Source organism: Cervus canadensis, chromosome 4 (genome assembly GCF_019320065.1).
Source record: "Cervus canadensis isolate Bull #8, Minnesota chromosome 4, ASM1932006v1, whole genome shotgun sequence".
NCBI classification, from domain to species: Eukaryota; Metazoa; Chordata; class Mammalia; order Artiodactyla; family Cervidae; genus Cervus; species Cervus canadensis.
Genome location: NC_057389.1, coordinates 70,581,301 through 70,601,174, shown reverse-complemented (window position 1 = coordinate 70,601,174; position 19,874 = coordinate 70,581,301). Strand labels below are relative to the sequence as shown.

The following is a 19,874-nucleotide window of genomic DNA, read 5'->3' as shown; positions in this document are numbered from 1 at the left end:
ACTAATCCAGAGGCATTGTTACAACAGAAAAGAAGACTGGGACAAAAATCAACTTTTGTTTAGACTTAGAAGTATATCATTGCAAGACTTAAAGTGCTGCTGAATTCCCAGTGGACCTATTTTAACTGTTCATAACTTTCTTTTGATCTCTGCTTCAATATCAAGGGTAGAAGGCACCATGATGAAAAGGTCAGTTGACTCCTCAAAAGAGGATAATTCTACCTGTGTGTGGAATGAAATAGACAATTAACTACTTTTTTTCCTTTTCTCCAAAAGGTAAAATATTTTATCACAGTAAAGGGGAAAGCATTTTACCCAAATATCTATCATCACAGTAGTTATCCTCAAACACTGAATGAACCATTAAAAAGGTATTTGACAGTAATATTAGGATACTAATGCTGTCCACCCAGCTTTCTGCTCGACAGTCTAGGTTGTAAAAAGAAGTAATTTTACATGAAGGTGAGATGGCAAGGCTTTACACCTCTAATTAAGAACAAAAGTTAGGGCATGACTAAGGACCAAACTGTGTAGTTTGAAATCATCATTCTTGAAGTGGCATGAGTGCATGCCAAGTCGCCTCAGTCGTGTCCAACTCTTTTGTGACCCCATGGGCTGTAGCCCACCAGGCTCCTCTGTCCATGGGGATTCTCCAGGCAAGAACACTGGAGTGGCTTGCCATTTCCTTCCTCCGCCTAACTCAAAATACTAAACCTTAATAAGCATTTATCTCTATTTGAGATAAGTAGTCTATCTTCGGAGCCCCTGTGCAGAAAAGACCCCAGGAAAAAAATGAATAAATAAATAAAAAAGAGACCCCAAATATGCTACTGAAAACCTACTTCAGTGGACACTCAAATCTTTGACAGGACAGAGACAGGAATTAATTGTTTTAGCAACTTCCTTGCTGAATGGGTGGATAAAATTTCAGAGCAGTGGAAGGGAAAGTACAAGATAATCCCATACCAAGCGTGGTTGTAAGATATACTGATGCTCTCCAATAAGAGTGAGTCAGACTCAGAGGTTACAGGGATTTAAGGTGTATGGGTCAGAGCATTAATCTATGAATGGATTTTGAGTCATTATTTATATTCTTCTCACCCCCTCCCAAAACAACTGCCTTTTAAATGTGACTCATCTTTTTTTCCCCCCTTAGTTTCTCTGAAGGACTGCCAGTGCTCTGGAGATCATAGGTTCAAAGGCAGAGAGATTTTTGAGCTGTAGGTATTTCCAAAGGTCAGGTATTATTACAAATTGCCTATTCTCCACTGAGGAGAACTGCAGAAAAGGGGAAATAGGCTCGCTGACTCTCCAGGTCAGGGAAAATTCCAGATCACCCGACTGGCTACACTCAGTTTGACCCTGTCCTGTCAAAGCCCCCATTTCCGTGAGATTAGCCAATTGCTTAACTCGAGAGTGAACTTCCCACAGTTCCTAGAATGCCAGCCGACCTAGTGGAGCTGCCTTCAATAGTGGATTATTCCAGCTGGACGCCTGTGGAGACTGCATTTTCCTTCTGGCCCCTGGACGAGGGCTCTTGCCTCCAGACCACATTGCCTTTGTGGTGATTGATGGGAAGGCTGCTTTGAAATAGTTTTGTCCGGAGACAAGATCTTTGGCAGACTGCCCCTCGGGCTTAGCACTCTAAAGAAGATGAAAAGAAAACTGGGGAAGAAAAGAGCACCTTCATGCAAAGGGTTCACTGGCAAGTTTAACACCCCCCCCCCAAGAAAGAGGGACAAGTCAGAAAGAGTGACACTCAGAAATCTAAGCCCAGGCTTATTAGCATCAGGAAATGAAACTGTAACTCGATTATCCTTAAAGACAACTTTTCTATCACAACATTTCCTAAAATAACAGACCTGGGTGGAAAATGGTGGCATGGTTGAACTTCAATATGGTTTTGTTCTGTGGCCACCCCCCTCCCCGCCCCCGCCCCGGTCCTGTCAATTCTTGGCTTGATTCCCTCTTCCCTCTCTTGCCCCATGTCCTCTTTTCACAGATACAAAACAGTATCCGGTGTTTGTGGGCCACAAGCCAGGACGGAACACCACGCAGAGGCACAGGCTGGACATCCAAATGATTGTGATCATGAACAGAACCCTGTACATTGCTGCCAGGTGAGCCCCCTTTCCCCATGTTTGCCTTTGGAGCATCCAGCGTTCCTAATACCTAAATGTCCACACTCTGCCTCACAGTAAAGATCCTGACATTCCCAAAGAGAGCATTACTTTATTTAAAGGCTACTTTCATTTGTCAAACAACCATTCTTTCAAGATTTTCTGTGTTCTTTTAACTTGATGATGTGGATTTGGGTAGAAATAATTGCATATTTTGGAGTTTAAACTCAAATAATCCACTGTTTATCTTGAACATTGTGTATATACATATATATGTATATACACACATACAGTATACACAGATATTTACTCAAGCATAGGGTAAAGTGTGCTCTCCTTGATACTTGCTAAATTAAGTTGAATGTGTCAACATGTATCAAATTAAGTTGAATGGGTGTGTGGGTGGGTGTATGTTAAACCTGTATTTTTGCAGATAATATATAGTATATATTATTACTTTAGCAGAATGGCAGCAGCCACCCAGTAGAAGTTTTTGATGTGGATCTAGTTCAGAAAATACTCATCCACTGGGGAAATGTTATTCAAACAGACCATGCCTTAAGGATGAATGGCCTGGCAAGAATACTACCCAGACAGGGATCATATGGATTTAGGTTTTGTTTCAACTCTACTCTTAACTTACCTGGACCATAAATTCTCTGGCTGTTCAGTGTCCTTTGTTAAATAAGAGACTAGAGTAGATTATCTTAATGGTGTCCCTTGGGATTCTAAAAATACATGCTCCCCCATTGGGGACAGGGGTTGTGGCTTATTCAAAATATTTCTAAATAAACAGCAACAAGGAGCAGTATCTTGTGGGGTCCACTGTGGTATAACCTGGGTCTAGACTGATGAGTCGTTTTACACTGGGAAGGAGAAATAGAGATTATGTTTGTAGTACCTGTCTGGCTGTGAGCACAAGTAAAGAACAAGTAAAGAACAACAGTCCCGGATTCCTTCAAAGCACTTAGATGTTCTGAAAATACAAGCTATACAATGTAAAGTTAAAAAAAAAAAAAACCACTGGCTAGATTAAAATATCCTGTGAGTACCCTACATTTTGGTCACAGGGAGCAATGCCAAAGCACTTTCTAAAAATTCTATTTCATAAACACTTAGTACATACTTGTTGTATGTGCTATATAAATTGCAAATATAGTTGTAAGTTCTTTATAAATGTTAATTCATTCAATCCTGGGGGAAAAAAAAGCCCTTTGAGTTAGAGCTGTTATCATCCCCATGTCTTCCGGGAGGAAACTAAGGTGCACAAAGGTGGAATGACTGGGTCAGAACAACACGGGCAGGACTTGAACTGGAACAGTCTTGCTCTAGAGTCTGGGTCAATACTCTCTGTGCTCTGCAGTCTGCTGAGCCATAGAAGGCCTACCTGTCCTGGTGATAACCTTCTAATAGCTGTTCTCCAAGAACAGTAGCCACTGTGGGTATTCATTAAAAACACTCCAATGAGTCCCCAGTAGCCACCTCTCTGGAGAGTATTAGCTCCCCCTTAAATACCATTTTCAGTTTCCTAAATGTAACAGGGGTGGAAGATTACGTTTGTACCCAGTTAGCTAAAGGCTGGTCAAAACAAATGATAAAATATTGTATCTGTGAGAAATAGGCTGACTCAAGAATCTTCTATGAATTGTTCACTTTGCAACCCAGTCTTTAGGGGGAAAAGAAACATAACTGACTACCTGATGACTTTAACTTGGGTGTGAAACAGTCCAGGGGGCACCAGAGTTAGGAATAAGGTGCTGTGCAGACTTCAAAGTGACCAATATTACACCTTGTTAAAACCAAGACTGTTTCATCCTAACTCCTGACCCCAAAAAAAGGAGAAAGGAAAGAAGGAAAAAAAGGAGAAACACATTCACGATTGTAACTCTATAAAACAGACTCATCTTTGGTTAAAGGTCAAATCTTGCCCTTGGTTAAAGGTCAAATCTGTAACAGCCTAGTACTGACATGTTGGTTTTCACTTTGTGCAGTCACTTCCATGGAATACACACCCCTGGAAAAATTCCTAAATGATTTCTGTGGTTTGCATATTTAGGGTCTCTCCTCTCTCTTTAATTTCACATTTTCCAACAGAGCCCCAAGAGATCCACGTTCCTAGGCAGCCACTAACATGATTTAAAGTGAAATCCTTCCCCAGACTCAAGTCATGCCAACATAGTTCAATGATGCTCACTGGAGAGGGGAAGAGGAAGTCCTAGGATTAAGTCAGTTTGTGTTTAAGTAACTGAATTCAGTAAGAGCAGCGAATGAACCTGGGATGCACACACGGTGCTGGGGGAAAACCCCTGACCCTTGATCTGTGGTTTAGCATAAAGCATTGTTCTGTGTGCTGGGCAATGTGATCTCTTGGAGACTGAAAAATATTGCCACTGTCCAAAAGAGATTTCATTCATAGAATTTTTATTTTTAAAAGGCTCCCCAGTTCTTCTAGACAATGGGTGTCAGCTATCAGAAGCCATGTCCCCAGCCAGAACCCAGGGACTGAGGGAAGCTTGATGAGCAACGCCCCTTTTCAGTTCTGCTTTATTATTATCCATTTTGTAAATTCTTTTTTTGTTGCTTAATCTCTGAACTGCTAATTAACATAAACAGGCCATGCCAAAGGGGTGGGTGGGGGTGGCAATCAAGAGCTTTCTGAGGAATTGCCAGTGCATATTAATCAGATGTTAATTCACAGTTCATACGTTCAGCTCCTACTTAAAGTTTTGAGGAGAGGCAGGGCCAGAAAAAATCTCAAGTTATCTCAAAGCTGATACCAAAGTAATAGGCAATTCCACTCCAATAATGAACCTGACCCATAGCACCGCCAATAAAGTCAAACAAGCAATAAAGGAATGCCATAAAACTGCCTCGGAATTAAAGGGCAGAGCGGTTCTGGCACCCTATTGGAGTCTGAAGAACTTTCCAATTCAGCAATTTACAAAACAGGCTCCTCTCTCTCTCTCCCTCACCACTCTTACACACACACACACACACACACTCACATACTCACAAGGGCAAGGGAATTTTATAGGCCAACTGCCATATCCCCTCCTTTTATTTTCATAGGAGAAAGGCTGTTTTTATTTCTGTTTTTCTCTGTTGTTCTTTCCCTAAAAGTAGTAGCAAACAGATTTCCAAAGAACTGGGGGAAAAAAATGGAAGTGAATTCTGACAGCAGATAATTCCTTTCTTTTTTCTTTCTTCCCTTCTCCCCTTTCCCTTTCTTTTAAGTAATGAGGGGCCCTGAAAGTCTGCATGGGAGCCTTGAGGTCTTGCTTTAAAGCTGTGGGTAATTTTCCAGCCCCAGGACTTCCTGCATTTTAGAAAAAGTCAATGTTATTTCAAGGGAAAACGAGCTGTTTTGCTTTCCCTCACTAGCCCCCCATCTCCTCAGTTGAATGTAGCGCTTTTCTTTTCTTTCTTCTGAATTCCAGACAAAAACGCCCTTGTACTCAGCTCACACAGAAGGGGATGTTTAAATATAGCCCCACACCTGAGCTGCTCATTCTGTTTCTCCCCTTCCAAGGGGAGATTGGCAGCAAATCATAAAGACAACCAAGTTCTCAGCAAAACAGGAAGGTGAACAGAAGCAAGAAATGTAAACTTTAGCTCAAGTACATCTGAACCTTAATTGACCATCCCTGTGTGAAAAAGAGTGGCTTCTGGAAATAATTTTACCTTTATCGTCTTCTGTCTTGTCAATCAAATCATCAAAGCTAAAGCTGAAAATATGTTTTCAAAAAAGTGATGGAGATAGACATTAGTTTTTTGTTAGGTCTCTTGATGAACAACTCCAGCACGTTGAATACCAAGTGAAAGGGCACGCGAACCCATCTGTATGCTAGTTTGGAAGCCTATTTAACTTTGCAGACATCTCCCACCTAAACTACGTACGTACATACAGATGTTATTGTTACGGCATGCGAGAGGCTACTGGAAAGTTTTCATAAAAGGTGGCAAGATGCCATGATTTCTCTGAAGGTGCTGAATGTGATCCTGAAGCATCTCTTAGAAGCTGAACCCTCCCCTTATTCTTGCCCTCAGATCTTGTTTTTAATAACATGGATGTGGATTTATCTGCCTTGAATGAGACATGGACTCATTCAGGAGAAAATGCACTGCCTTGACTCTTGTGTTTAACATTGTCTTAATTCTTCTTTGTTTATAGGGACCATATTTATACTGTTGATATAGACACCTCACACACAGAAGAAATTTATTGTAGCAAAGTAAGTAGTTTTAAAATGTTCTTTCCGAAATGAAGGATCTTAGGATGGTTCTTGGAGAGAGTATGTATTTTAAATGCATTGATTGAGATGAGATGGCTTAGAATAATTGGGAACATTTTATGAAACTCTAATTTGGTGATGAGTTAGGGTTTAATATGAAATGGTTATATACTTCATATTTTATTCATCAGTTACATGCACATAAACACATTGGAATTTTAGGTAATTTCTAAATTCTTTGGATAAAATATTGGATGTTTGTCCAGGAAAAGATCAGTTTTCATACATAAACTTTTGTCCCACAAGTGTTTCACTGTTATGTTTCCATATCTTGCAATATTAAGTTTGACTTGACTGTTGTGGTTCAGGAATTTGATCATTATCCATTTCAGACAGATATAAAATATAACCCATGCTTCCTTATAACTCCACATGGAGGTATTTTAGTTAATAAAGTCTGCCCCAGAAGTAGATGATCCCTTCAGCACATGAATTTATGTGAAGGAGTGTAACCTGAATTAAATCTTTGTCCACCTAAAGTGAATGTCCCCTTTATGTTTAAGAAAATGACTTCCATATTTTAAGGAAAAGGCCTGCTTTATGGAAACTGATTTATCAAGTGAAAGGGAAGGGCAAGGACATGTATTTTATCAAAATGAGCATAATTTAGCAAGTTAGTGTGGATATTTTATGGGAAATTTCCACACTGTTGTTTACTCTTCTTTCCTTTCTCCTTCATCTTTTTCTCAAAGAGAAGCAGATCATTCTGCAGTCTAATGAACAGCTAGGGGTTCAAAATTAAATGAACATTTCCATTTCTAATCTTTTGTTGTTATGGTGCGTTAATCTCGGAGAAAGGGTGTGGAAAGCTTTCAATAAATATATGTTCAGCGTCTAGTCTCCCCCAGGGAACTCTTACTTCAAAAATCAAATGCAACAACCTCTGGGCTCTAATTGATTTCTTTCTTGATCCCTGCAGAAACTGACATGGAAATCTAGACAGGCTGATGTAGACACATGCAGAATGAAGGGAAAACATAAGGTAGGCAATTTTCATTTCTTCTGCAGCTGCCACTTTGGGTTAAGTTCTTGACTGTTATCTCCAGCCGCAGACCGTGATGTGGAATGGCTCATGCTAGTCCCTTTTCCCCCAGTAATTGCTTCTTCCATCAACTTATTGAAGGCTTTAATTTGCAAAAAAACAGTTTGCTTTTAATGTGATGAAACAGTGTGACAGCTGCTAGGGCTGCATCATGAACTATTTAGGGGGCACCAGGGACTTTGGACCCCAAACTGGCTTGTGCTGACTCTAATGAGCACACTTGTTGGGACTTCTCTTATGGTCCACAGCCCTCAGAGTCTGCAGGAGAGCCCAGAAAGGCTGCCGCAGACATAAGCGGTCTGTGCCTTCCATCACAGAACAACATAAAAACACACTTCAGCTGGGAACCTTGTGTATCAGGGGACTCTGGAGCCTCTGGCATTAAAATTAATGTGATGGGATGCTGCTATGTCCTGGCTTGCCTTCCTTTGGTGGCACAAACACACACCTCCTGTTCTTATTTACTGTTGAAAAGCGGTTGTTACTGTCAGCAGCAGCAGCATCTTGGGGGTAAAAACACAAGGAGGAGCCGGGACTGTTCACAGGAGAACTCCCCAGCCCCCTGCATTTTCACTTTGCTCTCAGCACATCATGGCCCACGGTTGAATGGGTTTCTGCCCTAAAGTGGACACCCAAAAGTTTGAACTGTTTTTCAGGATGAGTGTCACAACTTTATTAAAGTTCTGCTGAAGAAAAATGACGATACTTTGTTCGTCTGTGGAACCAATGCCTTCAACCCTTCCTGCAGAAACTATAAGGTAAATGTTGTTTTGTCTGTTGGAACCACATGGCCCGGAGGTATTTCATAATTTACTGTGATTGTGCCCGCAGTCACCTAAGAGGGTTAATTCAACACCACCTGGGTTCCTCTTGCTTGTTCCACTTAATGTAGTGCTCCACATGACTGATCCTGAGCAGGCTTCTAAGCTTCCTGTTTGTTCAGGATTGATTGACATGGCTTTAAAGAGCCGACCCAGCAAAGTACGTTTCTGTTAAGACCCTATTCTCTATTGTTCAGAATGTCAGCCTGCGTACCCCACAGACCATGTGGGTTTCCTCTCTCTCCCTTTCTCCGTTTCCCTCCCACCCCACCATCTCCTCTCTGAGCACAAAAACACACTTATACTGTGAACGATTTCTATTTTAAAAGGGATCTCAAAAGCATGCCATTGGAAACTGTAGACATTCCTCTAGGTAAGATTTTCAAGAACACGGGAATTTAATTCCATTCAGAACTCAGCTTACTTGACCATGGTCTGACTTATCTTGACCTTCATGCAAAGGAGAAAAAGATTAACCCTTGCAGCGTTAATAAATCAAGTTAGTTCATCTGATAATGGTGTCACTGAAGGAGTAGAGGTAAAAATGACCTGAGGTTTTGACCCCACATCTTTACCTTTCCTTGTCCCTCTTCCCTCAGTTTTCTTGTTCAGAAAATACATACTGAGTTTCTCCCACGACTAGGAATAGACACTGCAAAGACGGATAGGAGGCGTCCATTCTTAGGGAAGTCAGACAGGGAGAAAAAACTTCAATCCATGGGTTTGCTGCCATGGCGGCATAATACAGAGCATGACGCAAGCATCGCAGAGAAGCGCTTACTTCAGCCTGAGACTAGGAGTCAGGGAAAGCTTCCAGAAGGAGCTGGACAACCCCTCTCTTCGAGTGTTCCCTCCTGTTGCCCGGACATATGGAACATGAACACCCCAGCCCAGGAGAAACCCGAGCTTCTGTGATTGCCCAGATGTGAACCTGACATAGTGTCTCCAAACAGGGGTTCAGTTCATTTTTTGCGGGGTAAACAGTGAATGAGATAATGCCTAACCTAGGTCTTAAAGAAGAAGTAACCAAATGAAGGGAGCAGGGCATTCCACATAGGGGAACAGCATGAACAAAGGCACGGAGCAAGAAACCGTCTGCTGAGCTGGAGAAACTTCATTTGGTTCCAAAGTGTTGGACCGTGAAGTGACAAGTGACAATAAACAAGAGTCTGCAGAGGTAGGTGGCCCCAGGGATGAAGGGAAGAGAAGAGACTCAGGAAATACTGAAGTGACAAAAGCGAGGAGGATTTATGTTGTTGTACGGCAGAAACCAACACAACACTGTAGGCAATTATCCTATTTTTTTAAAAAAAGGAGGATTTACTCATTAATAAGAAGCACAGGATAAAGAGAGAGAGGAGTTAAGAACGACTGTGAGACTATCTCCTGGTTGGGTGGATGGGCCGGCCATCAATTTGGACACGGAGTACAGAAGACTGGCGGGAAGAACCCCCCATGTGACAGAAGAACCCCCCCATGAGAACATGGGGGTTCCATTTTGCATATGATAAGTGCACCTGGCCCCACAGATGGCAATGCCTACCGGACACGATAGAGATCAACAAAAAGATGGACGGCTCACCCTGGATTTAGGGAGAGACACGGGATGTCTAGATTTGGGTGTCACCAGCATAAAGTAAAACCTTAGCAGCTGTGAAGGACGAGAAAAGAAATGATGGGCTGATGTCAGGACCAGAGGGCTCACCAGCCTGGGTTGGACAGTTTTAAAAGACTGTGCCTTAGCAGAGACAGAGGGAGAATCTATTTTACCCTCATGCTCACCTTCCACTTACGTTTGGAAATGGGCACCAGCACGCCAGCACTAGAGTGAGGCAAGGGAGGCACTCCGATCAGGTGCAACATGTGAGGGCGCACCAAAAACAATTCAGTAATGGGGCTTCCCAGGGGTCAGTGGTGAGGAATCTGCCTTGCAATAACTCAATCCCTGGTGCAGGAAGATCCCACGTGCTGTGGAGCAACTATGCCCGTGTGCCACAACTACTGAGCCCGTGAGCCACAGCAAGAGAAGCCACTGCAGTGAGAAGTGCACACGGCAACTAGAGACTACCCCCTCGCCCTGCCTCATAGTAAATAGAGAAAGCCCACTTGCAGCAACTAGGACCCACCAGAGCCAATAAATACATAAATAAATTTTTTTTTAACTTAGTAATCAAGATACATAATATTTTCAACGTGGGGTTTTTTTTTTTTTGGTATTTTTATAAGTTTAAACTAATGTGAAAAATATGAAAGTGTTAGTCACTCAGTTGTGTCTGACTCTTTGCAACTCCATGGACTGTAGCCCACCAGGCTCCTCTGTCCATGGAATTCTCCAGGCAAGAATACTGGAGTAGGCAGCCATTCCCTTCTCCAGCCGATCTTCCCAACCCAGGGATCGAACCCGGGTCTCCTGCTTTGCAGGCAGATTCTTTACCATCGGAGCCACCAGGAAAGCAGAGGATGAGATGGTTGGATGGCATCACCAACTCAATGAACATGAGTTTGAGGTCTAAGCAGTCTTAGCAAACTCCAGGAGATGGTGAAAGACAGGGAAGCCTAGCATGCAGCAGTCCATGGGGTTGCAGAGTTGGACATGACTTAATGACTGAACAACAATGCAAAAAAATACTATCACTAGATATTAAAATTTCACATAAGGACAGGAGCTAATTCAGGTGGTAAGAGGCAGCCCGTCAATCAAACATTCAGCCAGTAACGGTGTACTGGAGCTCTGACTTTAATTCTGCCACTTAATATTCCATCCCTGTGTGTCATTGTTTAGGACTCATTAAGATGAATACTTCGAACAAATCCAAACGAATTCCCTAGCTGGAGACCTATCTCCTATGACAAATTACAGGTTTCCTTGGCACTGTGTTACCCAGCCTGCAAGGGATCCAGCTCCTTCTTCCCGCACGTGTTCCATTCCCCAAGGTGCTCCACCTCTAAGAAGTGCCTTCACCTTCCCCTTGTTCTAGCCACACCTACCGAGACATGTTCCAGGAGCCCAGGGCCTCTCAGGAACGACAGACAGGATACACCTAGCATGGAGAATGGCAATGAGAACGCTTGGCATTGCTCAGAAAAGTGTTTTTAGACTCTCCGGGCAGACTGGGAATTTCCCGAGGACATGGGACATAATGTATTTGGCTTCAGAGAAAATGGACAGCCTATCTCATAAGTGCTTTTTAATCACCAGATCAGGACCAAAGGGTCAAAGCAAAAACAATAGCCAGTCTTCCACTGAAAGACCCAAATCACAGAGTTCAGAAGCATGAAGTGAAACTACTTTGAAGCAGGAAGGTGACAAAATTTTGGTCTCTGCTTCTGCACCGTGCCCTGACTTCCACAAGTTTTATAACAGAAGTAAGCTGAATATATTAGAGAGATTAGAGCCCCAAATAAGATTATCTGGGAAAGAATTCTGAAGGCTGTCCATTATAAATCTACAACTACACTCCATACCTTTTCCCTCCTGTTTTCTAAACCTCTTGAACTTCTGCACAAGTCAGGCTGGTTCTTAGTATAATTATCTCTACCCTACAGTGATTTAATTTCCCAGGGGCTATTGTTAAGTCTGAGATTTGATGACTGCTACAAGGATTAGTTCTTACTTCAGGGAAAGAGGATTTCACCATGGCATTGTCTTGTCTCTGGACCTTTCCAAATTCACAAACCAATACATTAATTCCTCATTGCTTCCCGCCCCTGACTAGCTATAGCTGTGGCCGCTTTTTTAGAAATAGGTACATTTTTAAAAATATATCCCCCTCTTATATTATAGTTTCGCCATGGGCAGGATCACAGCCTGCAACTGCTTGGGATAACGGCATTTCTGTTGCATCACTGTATAGCGGGTATCACTCTGAATACTCATGGCTGTAAAGTCTGTCGCAGTTCAACAGGAAGCTCTTGTTGGGCTAAAATATTAGGAAAAGACTTTCATAAACATGTGCCGGCGAAGAGTACATTTGCTTTAAAGGGTGTCTAACTTGAACATCTTTCTCCTAAAAATGTGTTTTTAACACAACTGCTTTATGTGATTCTCAGCCACAGTTTAAAGAAGCATTATGGCTTTGATGGGGGAGATCCCAAAGTGGTTGCACATAGAAAAGGTCTGTCCTATCCTTGAAAAGTTTCTGTGAGTTGAGGGCAAAGGGCACAATTGATTGGACTATACTAGCGGCTGCTCAGTAAGGATCTTGCTCTTTCTTCCTGGGCGGCAACTCCAGGCACTTTGATTTTAGTGCTAAAGGGCACTTCACAGATCCTTCCTCAGTGCTGTCTTGGGTTTGTCTTCTTTCCATTTTCATATTTGGAGTCAAACTATGCCACTGCCAGATGATAAACAAAATAGCCTAAAACCATAAAGAAGACTGAAATACAGAGGAGTCAGAACATTAGTGCTGTGGAGGAGATCACTGTTTGGTCTTTGTGATGCTGAGATTAAAAAGGGAGGGTAAGAGGAACCCCTGAGTTATTGGTCTAGATGGGCCAAGCACTGTCGGCTGATCAAGAGGTTCATTTCCTGCTCACATCACAGTCAAGTGTGGGTCAGTCAGAGAGTTTCTATTCTGAGAGGTTATTCAGAAAGCCAGCTCCGTCCTGCTTATATGTCTGCCATCTCCTGCGATCTCCTAGGATCTTGGAATTCTCCACTGGATCCTCTGTAAGATCCAGTGAAGAAGATGAAAAGAGAAGGGAAGAAGGTGGAAAGAGAGCAAGAGTGGAGGATCTGGGGAGGTTTTCTGGGGCAAGACCTAGAGGTGGGGGCAGAGCCTTATACTCCCACCCCACTGGCCAGAGCTCAGTCATGTGATCACACCTGACTGCAAGGGAGGATGGGAAATGTAGTTTAGTGTGATATGGAGGAAAGGGAAATGAATTTGTTGAACAGCTGGTAAGACTTTGCCTCACCTGCAAATGCCTATGAGCCAGGCAGGTAAGTTGTAGGAGTGAAGCAAGCAGGATGTCAATACAATCTATGGGTAAAGGGGTCTTGGTGCGAGAGACTATATGCCGATCTGAAGAAAATGGCAGGGGTAGCCGTTACTCAACTATAGCTTGCTGCCACTTGGCTGAGAAGGGCCTGAATTGCCTTACCCACATGTTCAAAAGATGCAAGAAATCCAAGTTTTCGTATGCAATCTGCCCTTTTAAAAGACAGTTAGTTTTCCTTTTTCCTTCACTAAACATACTCAGGTGACCAGGAACAAGTCTGGGTTGGGCACGAGGAGTTGGGAGTCACGAGGCAAGCACACTGCTCATATCTGGGGCCCATGGGAGCCTCTCAGCTTCTGGGCCTCTCTTTCTCGTCTACACAATCTGAGGCTCAGACATGTTTCTGAAGTAGGCGCAAAGGCCTCCTGAGCTCTGCTTGCATCCGTGTTTTTCTTCATGCTTGCTGATGCCATGCTATTCTAGCAGGTAACCTGAGAAAGAATTCCAGAGTCTTCTCCTAGAACTTAACCCACAAAGGCAAGACTCCTCTGGCAAAACAAAACCAAAACTGAGGTCATTCTCTGTAGAGTTCATGGCTTAGAATTAGCAGATAATTCTAGGGGGTGGGGGAATATGTTTTCCTGCTGAATACATCAGAAATCCCTTTTCCAAGGAAAAAGATGCTTATTTCTCTAGCATTCTAGGAGGATATGGGAATCTCTTTATTGTCATGGTTCTGAGTCAAGCAGACATGACTGATTCTTCTGACTCTCCTAGCTACAGAATCTTGGTCAAGTGACTTAATCTCTGTCAACGTCAGCTTCCCCATCTGAAACCAAAAGACTTAACCTCAGAGGGTATTTGAGCATTATTTGCACCAGGCATATAAATTGCTCAAAAAATTAAGTGCTTTGTAAATATTAGTTGCTGTCATTACTGTCGGTTGTTGTTCCTAATTTAGTCCTATTATTTCATTTAGATGGATACTTTGGAACCTGTGGGTGATGAATTTAGCGGAATGGCCAGATGCCCTTACGATGCCAAACATGCCAATATCGCACTGTTTGCAGGTAAACGACCTGATTTCCTGATTTCTCCTCATTGCATTTGTTTTCGTGGGCTCAGCCTGTGGCTCTGGAGGATTCGCAGAGTCACAGTTGTCCTTTGATTCTCTGGTGACTACTGTAACTAAGAATGCCTTTTCCATTTGAAATTCATATGGAAATTGTACTTTTGGTGTGTTTTTTTTTTTCGTTGTTGTTTAACCACTCAGTCATGTCTGACTCTTTGTGACCCCATGGACTGCAGCACGTCAGGCAGGCTTCCCTGTCCTTCACTATCTCCTGGAGTTTGCTCAAACTCATGTCCATTGAGTCAGTGATGCCATCCAACCATTTCATCCTCTGCCATCCCCTTCTCCTCCTGCCTTGAATCCTTCCCAGCATCAGGGTCATTTCCAGTGAGTCAACTCTTCACATCAGGTGGCCAAAGTATTGGAGCTTCAGCTTGAGCATCAGTCCTTCCAGTGAATATTCAGGGTGGATTCTTTAGGATCAACTGGTTTGATCTCCTTGCTTCTTTTTTTTTTCTCTCCTCACTTCTTAAGACAAGTCTTTGCCATGCTTACCCATACTTCTCTGCCTTCAGAAAGAGTAACAAGTTTGCGCTGAACATGTGGCATACTGGTGAGGGCATGTCTGGGCTGAAGTAATAGAAAATCCCACCTCAAACCCCCGGTGTGAACTGAATATTTAAGGTGGGGTAGACTTTGGAGTGGCTTTGATTCAACAACTCATTCATCTCATCCAGGACGCAGGTCCTTTTCATTTCTCTGCTCAGTTTTCTTTCTTTCTCTGAGGGAGTCTGGCTGTTCTCACAGTCATAGGATGGCTGTTGGGTCTCAATTAGGGCTACATATCCTTTTGTCTGGGCTTCTCAGGTGGCACTAGTGGTAAAGAACCCACATGCCAATGCAGGACACTTAAGAGATGTGGGTTTGATCCCTGGGTTTTGAAGATTCCCCTGGAGGAGGGCATGGCAACTGACTCCAGTATTCTAGCTTGGAGAATCCCATGGACAGAGGAGCCTGGCAGGCTACAGTCAGTCCATAAGGTTGCATAGAGTCAGACGTGACTGAAGCAACTTAGCATGCACACGCATCCCCTTGTCTACATATAGAAGGGAGAAGGAAAGAGGCAAAAGGAAGCTTCTGGAAGCTCTCTTGGTTACCAGCACATCTTCTCAAATATCATGACCTCATGAGCTTACATGCCTGTCTCTGATAGAACTGTAGTGGCTGAAGGGATGATGCTGATGATCAGAGGTTGACCAACACTCCCCATTGCTACTCCTTCCTTCCATTGCAAAGGATATAGAATGAAAGCAAATAAGCCATGACTTTCAGATGGGGATTTTTGTGGAATTCATTGCCAGCTGTGCTCATTGAGGTGGGTGTAGGGAGAAGTATTGGTATAATAGTGATTGTTATGAAATGTAATAAAGCAGTTAGCTATAATTTCCATCACCACAGCTAAAACCTGGCGCATCCTAGCTTGATGAGGAACTTTAGGGCTTTAATTATGAAAAAAGATCAGCTCCTTGAACCATATCCTCAGTGTCATCATTTGTGAACCCAAATCTGCAGTCAAAAACTGAAGAGGCAGTTTGTGCCAAGTTAAGAAGGAAAGGTTTCTCAGGTTCTCCTCCAAAGGTAGAGCATTCCTAGCAAGCAGCCTTGTAAGAAACACAAAGTCATGTAAATCTGTTTGTAAGTATGGGTAGGGGCAACGCCGCTGGAAAGAGTGCTTGAGAATTATATTCTTAAGTGCCTAATTTCTGCTGCAGCACTTTTCTGACACTTGGAACCTGCGTTAGTAATAGAGTAATGGAGGTTGTGGACTGCAGTGGAGAATGTAAATTTACTAATGAAAAAGGAGCAGCCCAAGGCAGAAAGAGGAGAATGAACAGGAGTTTTCTAAGGCCACCAACCTTCCAAGAGCAAGCCCCATGAAACCATCTAGCAGCTGCAGAAGGTGTATCTGAATCCATGTTCACTGCAATGCTTGAAAGCTCTTAAAACTTCCACCATTATAAACAGAAGATACTTGTTGCCCCTAAATAGTTGTCATATTACCAAGAGTGACAAAATAGTACTCTATTTTACAAGTAAAAGTTCTGGAAAGATACCCAGTTTAAAATGTAAAACAAAGTATGAAGGAGTGTTCACCAGCAGTATACACACACACACACACACACACACACACACACACACACACACAGCTCCCACTGTCCTCTCCTCCTCAGGCATATCCATATGACCCGGAGCTATGATTCTATAAGAAAAATTGTGATTTTTGCAGACGCATGTGTGTCAATAGAAAGCTTTGCTGTCTACAGCCAAAATCTAACCCAGAAGGTCAACACGTACAGATATATGACTGCCAATAATGTAGATATGAAGACAGCTCTACCTGAAACTGAGCAAATATCAGTTAAGACCAAAAACAGACCTCAAAGACTTTGCTTAGGTATGTTTATTTAAAACAGAACCATATGCTTATCGCACGAGGGTTAGAACTTCAAGAGAACTGTGATGTATATAAGCCACTTCTGAAGAGGCTCTGGAAACCACAATTAATGAAGACAGGTAACCCATTAGAGCTGAGCCAAAGGAAGCTATTTTTTATATTGAATATAATTATTGTTTCCATTTCATCTACACAGATTTTACTATTCCAGAACAGCCCATTTGATTATCTGTGTAAAGAATGCTTGCTAATCCAGCAAAAGAACCAAAAATTTTAAGGATTCATTTTCAATCATCTTGTCTCTCTTTTGCCTTGGATGTATCCTCAAGCAGAAGTCCCAAAGAGCATGAATTCTTAAAGAAAAGTCCAGTTTGAACTCAGCATCATCCCTTCCCCTTCTTTATTTTGGCTTCTTGTATATCAGAATGTTCTCGGTTTGAGACTTTGGAAATACTGAAACAAGTATCTCTTAAATGGAAAGCTAGATCCGTAGGACTTAGTGGCTCTCCTGATTGAGGTAAAGAGGAGCAGAGACTCAGAAAAGATACACATACCAATCTTCTTTTTTTTCTTGTTTTTAATCAGAGTATGATTACATGTAGCAATTTTAGTCAGCTCTTTTTTGCTTACAAATCCTCTTTCTTCAACTTCCCTCACTTGCTTAGGCTGCAGACTTGCTTACTTCTGCTTGCACTTAAATTTTTCTGGTGATACAATCAGCCTCTCTCTTTCCCGGGGCTCCTACCTAATCCAGTGTACCACGGTATGGTGGTGGCTACAGTGTCCAAGGGGCCTTGGCCTTGAGATTTCAGTCAAGGTCCATCTAATGGAGTGAAGCAAACAACATTTTTCATTTACCCTGTTCCCTGAGCTGCTGCTGCTTAGAAATTGCCATGCAATTTAAAAATGAAAAATGTTTCATCTCTCGTGATCCCAATGGTTAGGAATGTGGGCCAAGTATTTCCCTAGTGACTCTTGGATTTGTCCCAGTTGTCCTATCTTATTTGCCTGATATAGCAAAGCCAGGTGGGGGATGTCTCTATTATTCCCCCATGCCCACCATCTTGCTCTAACCATATTCTCCTCTCATCTTTCTCTTCAAAGATGGAAAACTATACTCTGCTACAGTGACAGACTTCCTTGCCATTGATGCAGTCATCTACCGGAGTCTCGGAGATAGCCCAACCCTACGGACCGTCAAGCATGATTCAAAATGGTTAAAAGGTGAACAAACAATTAAAAAAAGAAAGGAGGTGTGGCGGGGGAGATATATATATTGAAGGAGATTTAGCGTCTGAATGGTCCAGATTGTAGTTTCATTTTAGTAATGGCTTCTCACAGACAGGAAGGTGGAAATTGCATCTCTTGCCCCAAGTTGATTTATTACCTCCCCTGTTCACTTCCCTTGAGTTTCTGGAGTATTATCAAAACTACCAACACCACTATAATAGAATACATTACATTCATCTTTCCTGCTTCAAGCTCTCATTCCAAAGTCCCACATGAAAACAACTAAACAAAACACTTCATTCATGGAAGGGAACGGGGAATTAGAGGTGGTGGGGAACAGGAAAAAAGCTGTTCACAACCCGAATGAGTCAAGGTTGACAAGGCAATGTGTACAAAATCTGTTCTGTAATATGAGCCTTGTATTGTAGAAAATAAAATTACAGAGATATGCAAAACTCATTTATTCTTCATTGTTCATTGCAACTGCTTCTGAAAGATTAAATCTGTAAGCTTAAATGCTTTTGGAAATCACTAAGCACTTGCATGTGTAAAGTCACTAGAAATGGTTAGTGTTAACCAAATGTCTAATGGCCCTACAATGTTATTTCATAACATGTCTTTGCTTGCAACCGATTGCAGTTCTTTTAACTCTGTGTGACACGCCCCCAATTAAAGTGCCCATTTGTCCACAGAACCGTATTTTGTCCAAGCGGTAGACTATGGAGACTACATCTACTTCTTCTTTAGGGAAATAGCAGTGGAGTACAACAGCATGGGAAAGGTAAGAGGGGAGAATGTCTTAATATGGGGTCAATGTGGTTATGAATGGCTTGGAAATGAAACCATAAATCTAAGGACAAGGTCATCATTTTGAGAAGACCCAACAAAGATTGGTGGAAGTGAAACATTTTGCTTCCTTGAACCCCTATATGCTCTTTCTGATTAGTAACAGAATACAGGGAAAACCTCTTAAATACACTGAAAACTTAATAAACAGATGAGTTTCAAGTATTCTAAGAAAGATGTGGTTTCCAGGTCTACTCATCAAGTTTTTTTGTTTTGTTTTGTTTTGTTTTAAATTGAGCTGCTCTACAGAGAGAAAGTAACTATTCAATACCTATAAGCAAACCCAGGGTCTTGACTGTATTCATTGCAAAAAGCAATAGAAGACTTAAGGGATGTCTATTTCGATTATTTCTACCAGAGAGCGGATCAAGACCACTGAGTTGGAGGGCACAAATTCGATACCAGGGTGACTTGCACAGTCAGAGGAATTCAGGGCATGAGAGGCAGGGCCCAGAGGCAGCCAGGGAGGATGGCAGAGATGGCGCATACAAAGTGTGCTTTTGTTTGAGGAAATAAAAGGCTAAGCAGTCTGTATGGAAATGAGTGTATGTGCCTGGGAGCTGATCCCCTGAAGGATTTATGGTTCTGTATTAAATGCCACAGCCTTATCTTTCAAAACATGCTGTTCCAATGCTGAGTTTTTCCCTTTTTTCTTGCCACTGATTTTAGAAACACAGGATTAAATTAAGCATCTTGTTGTTCTGTTTCTATTTTTCTAAGAAAGGTAAATTCTACCAAGATCTCCATGCAAAGTAAGTGCATTTCCTCTTCTCCGCATTTTCCCTCTGCAGGTAGTTTTCCCAAGGGTGGCTCAGGTTTGTAAGAATGACATGGGAGGGTCTCAGAGAGTCCTGGAGAAGCAGTGGACTTCTTTCCTGAAGGCTCGCCTCAATTGCTCCGTTCCCGGGGACTCCCATTTTTATTTCAACATCCTGCAGGCAGTTACCGACGTGATTCGTATTCATGGCCGTGATGTTGTCCTGGCAACCTTCTCCACACCTTATAACAGGTAACCATGCCTTGGCGGTGCGGACTTCATCAGTCCTTCCCGGCTT

At 42.4% G+C, this 19,874-nt stretch overlaps 1 protein-coding gene across 4 annotated transcripts in view; it reads left to right on the top strand.

Moving 5' to 3' along the window:
• Positions 1 to 19,874, top strand: part of SEMA6A (semaphorin 6A) — a 129,548-nt gene that overhangs the window by 66,068 nt on the left and 43,606 nt on the right. For 3 of the 4 annotated variants that reach the window (XM_043465853.1, XM_043465854.1, XM_043465851.1), the window contains exons 3-10: positions 2,003 to 2,120; positions 6,292 to 6,352; positions 7,332 to 7,394; positions 8,111 to 8,212; positions 14,196 to 14,286; positions 17,848 to 17,967; positions 18,666 to 18,754; positions 19,611 to 19,828. In XM_043465853.1, coding sequence (XP_043321788.1) covers positions 2,003 to 2,120; positions 6,292 to 6,352; positions 7,332 to 7,394; positions 8,111 to 8,212; positions 14,196 to 14,286; positions 17,848 to 17,967; positions 18,666 to 18,754; positions 19,611 to 19,828 — 862 coding nt within the window. Of the gene's footprint in view, positions 1 to 2,002; positions 2,121 to 6,291; positions 6,357 to 7,331; positions 7,395 to 8,110; positions 8,213 to 14,195; positions 14,287 to 17,847; positions 17,968 to 18,665; positions 18,755 to 19,610; positions 19,829 to 19,874 lie in introns of those variants that run through there. The other variant, XM_043465855.1, reaches the window with a different exon arrangement.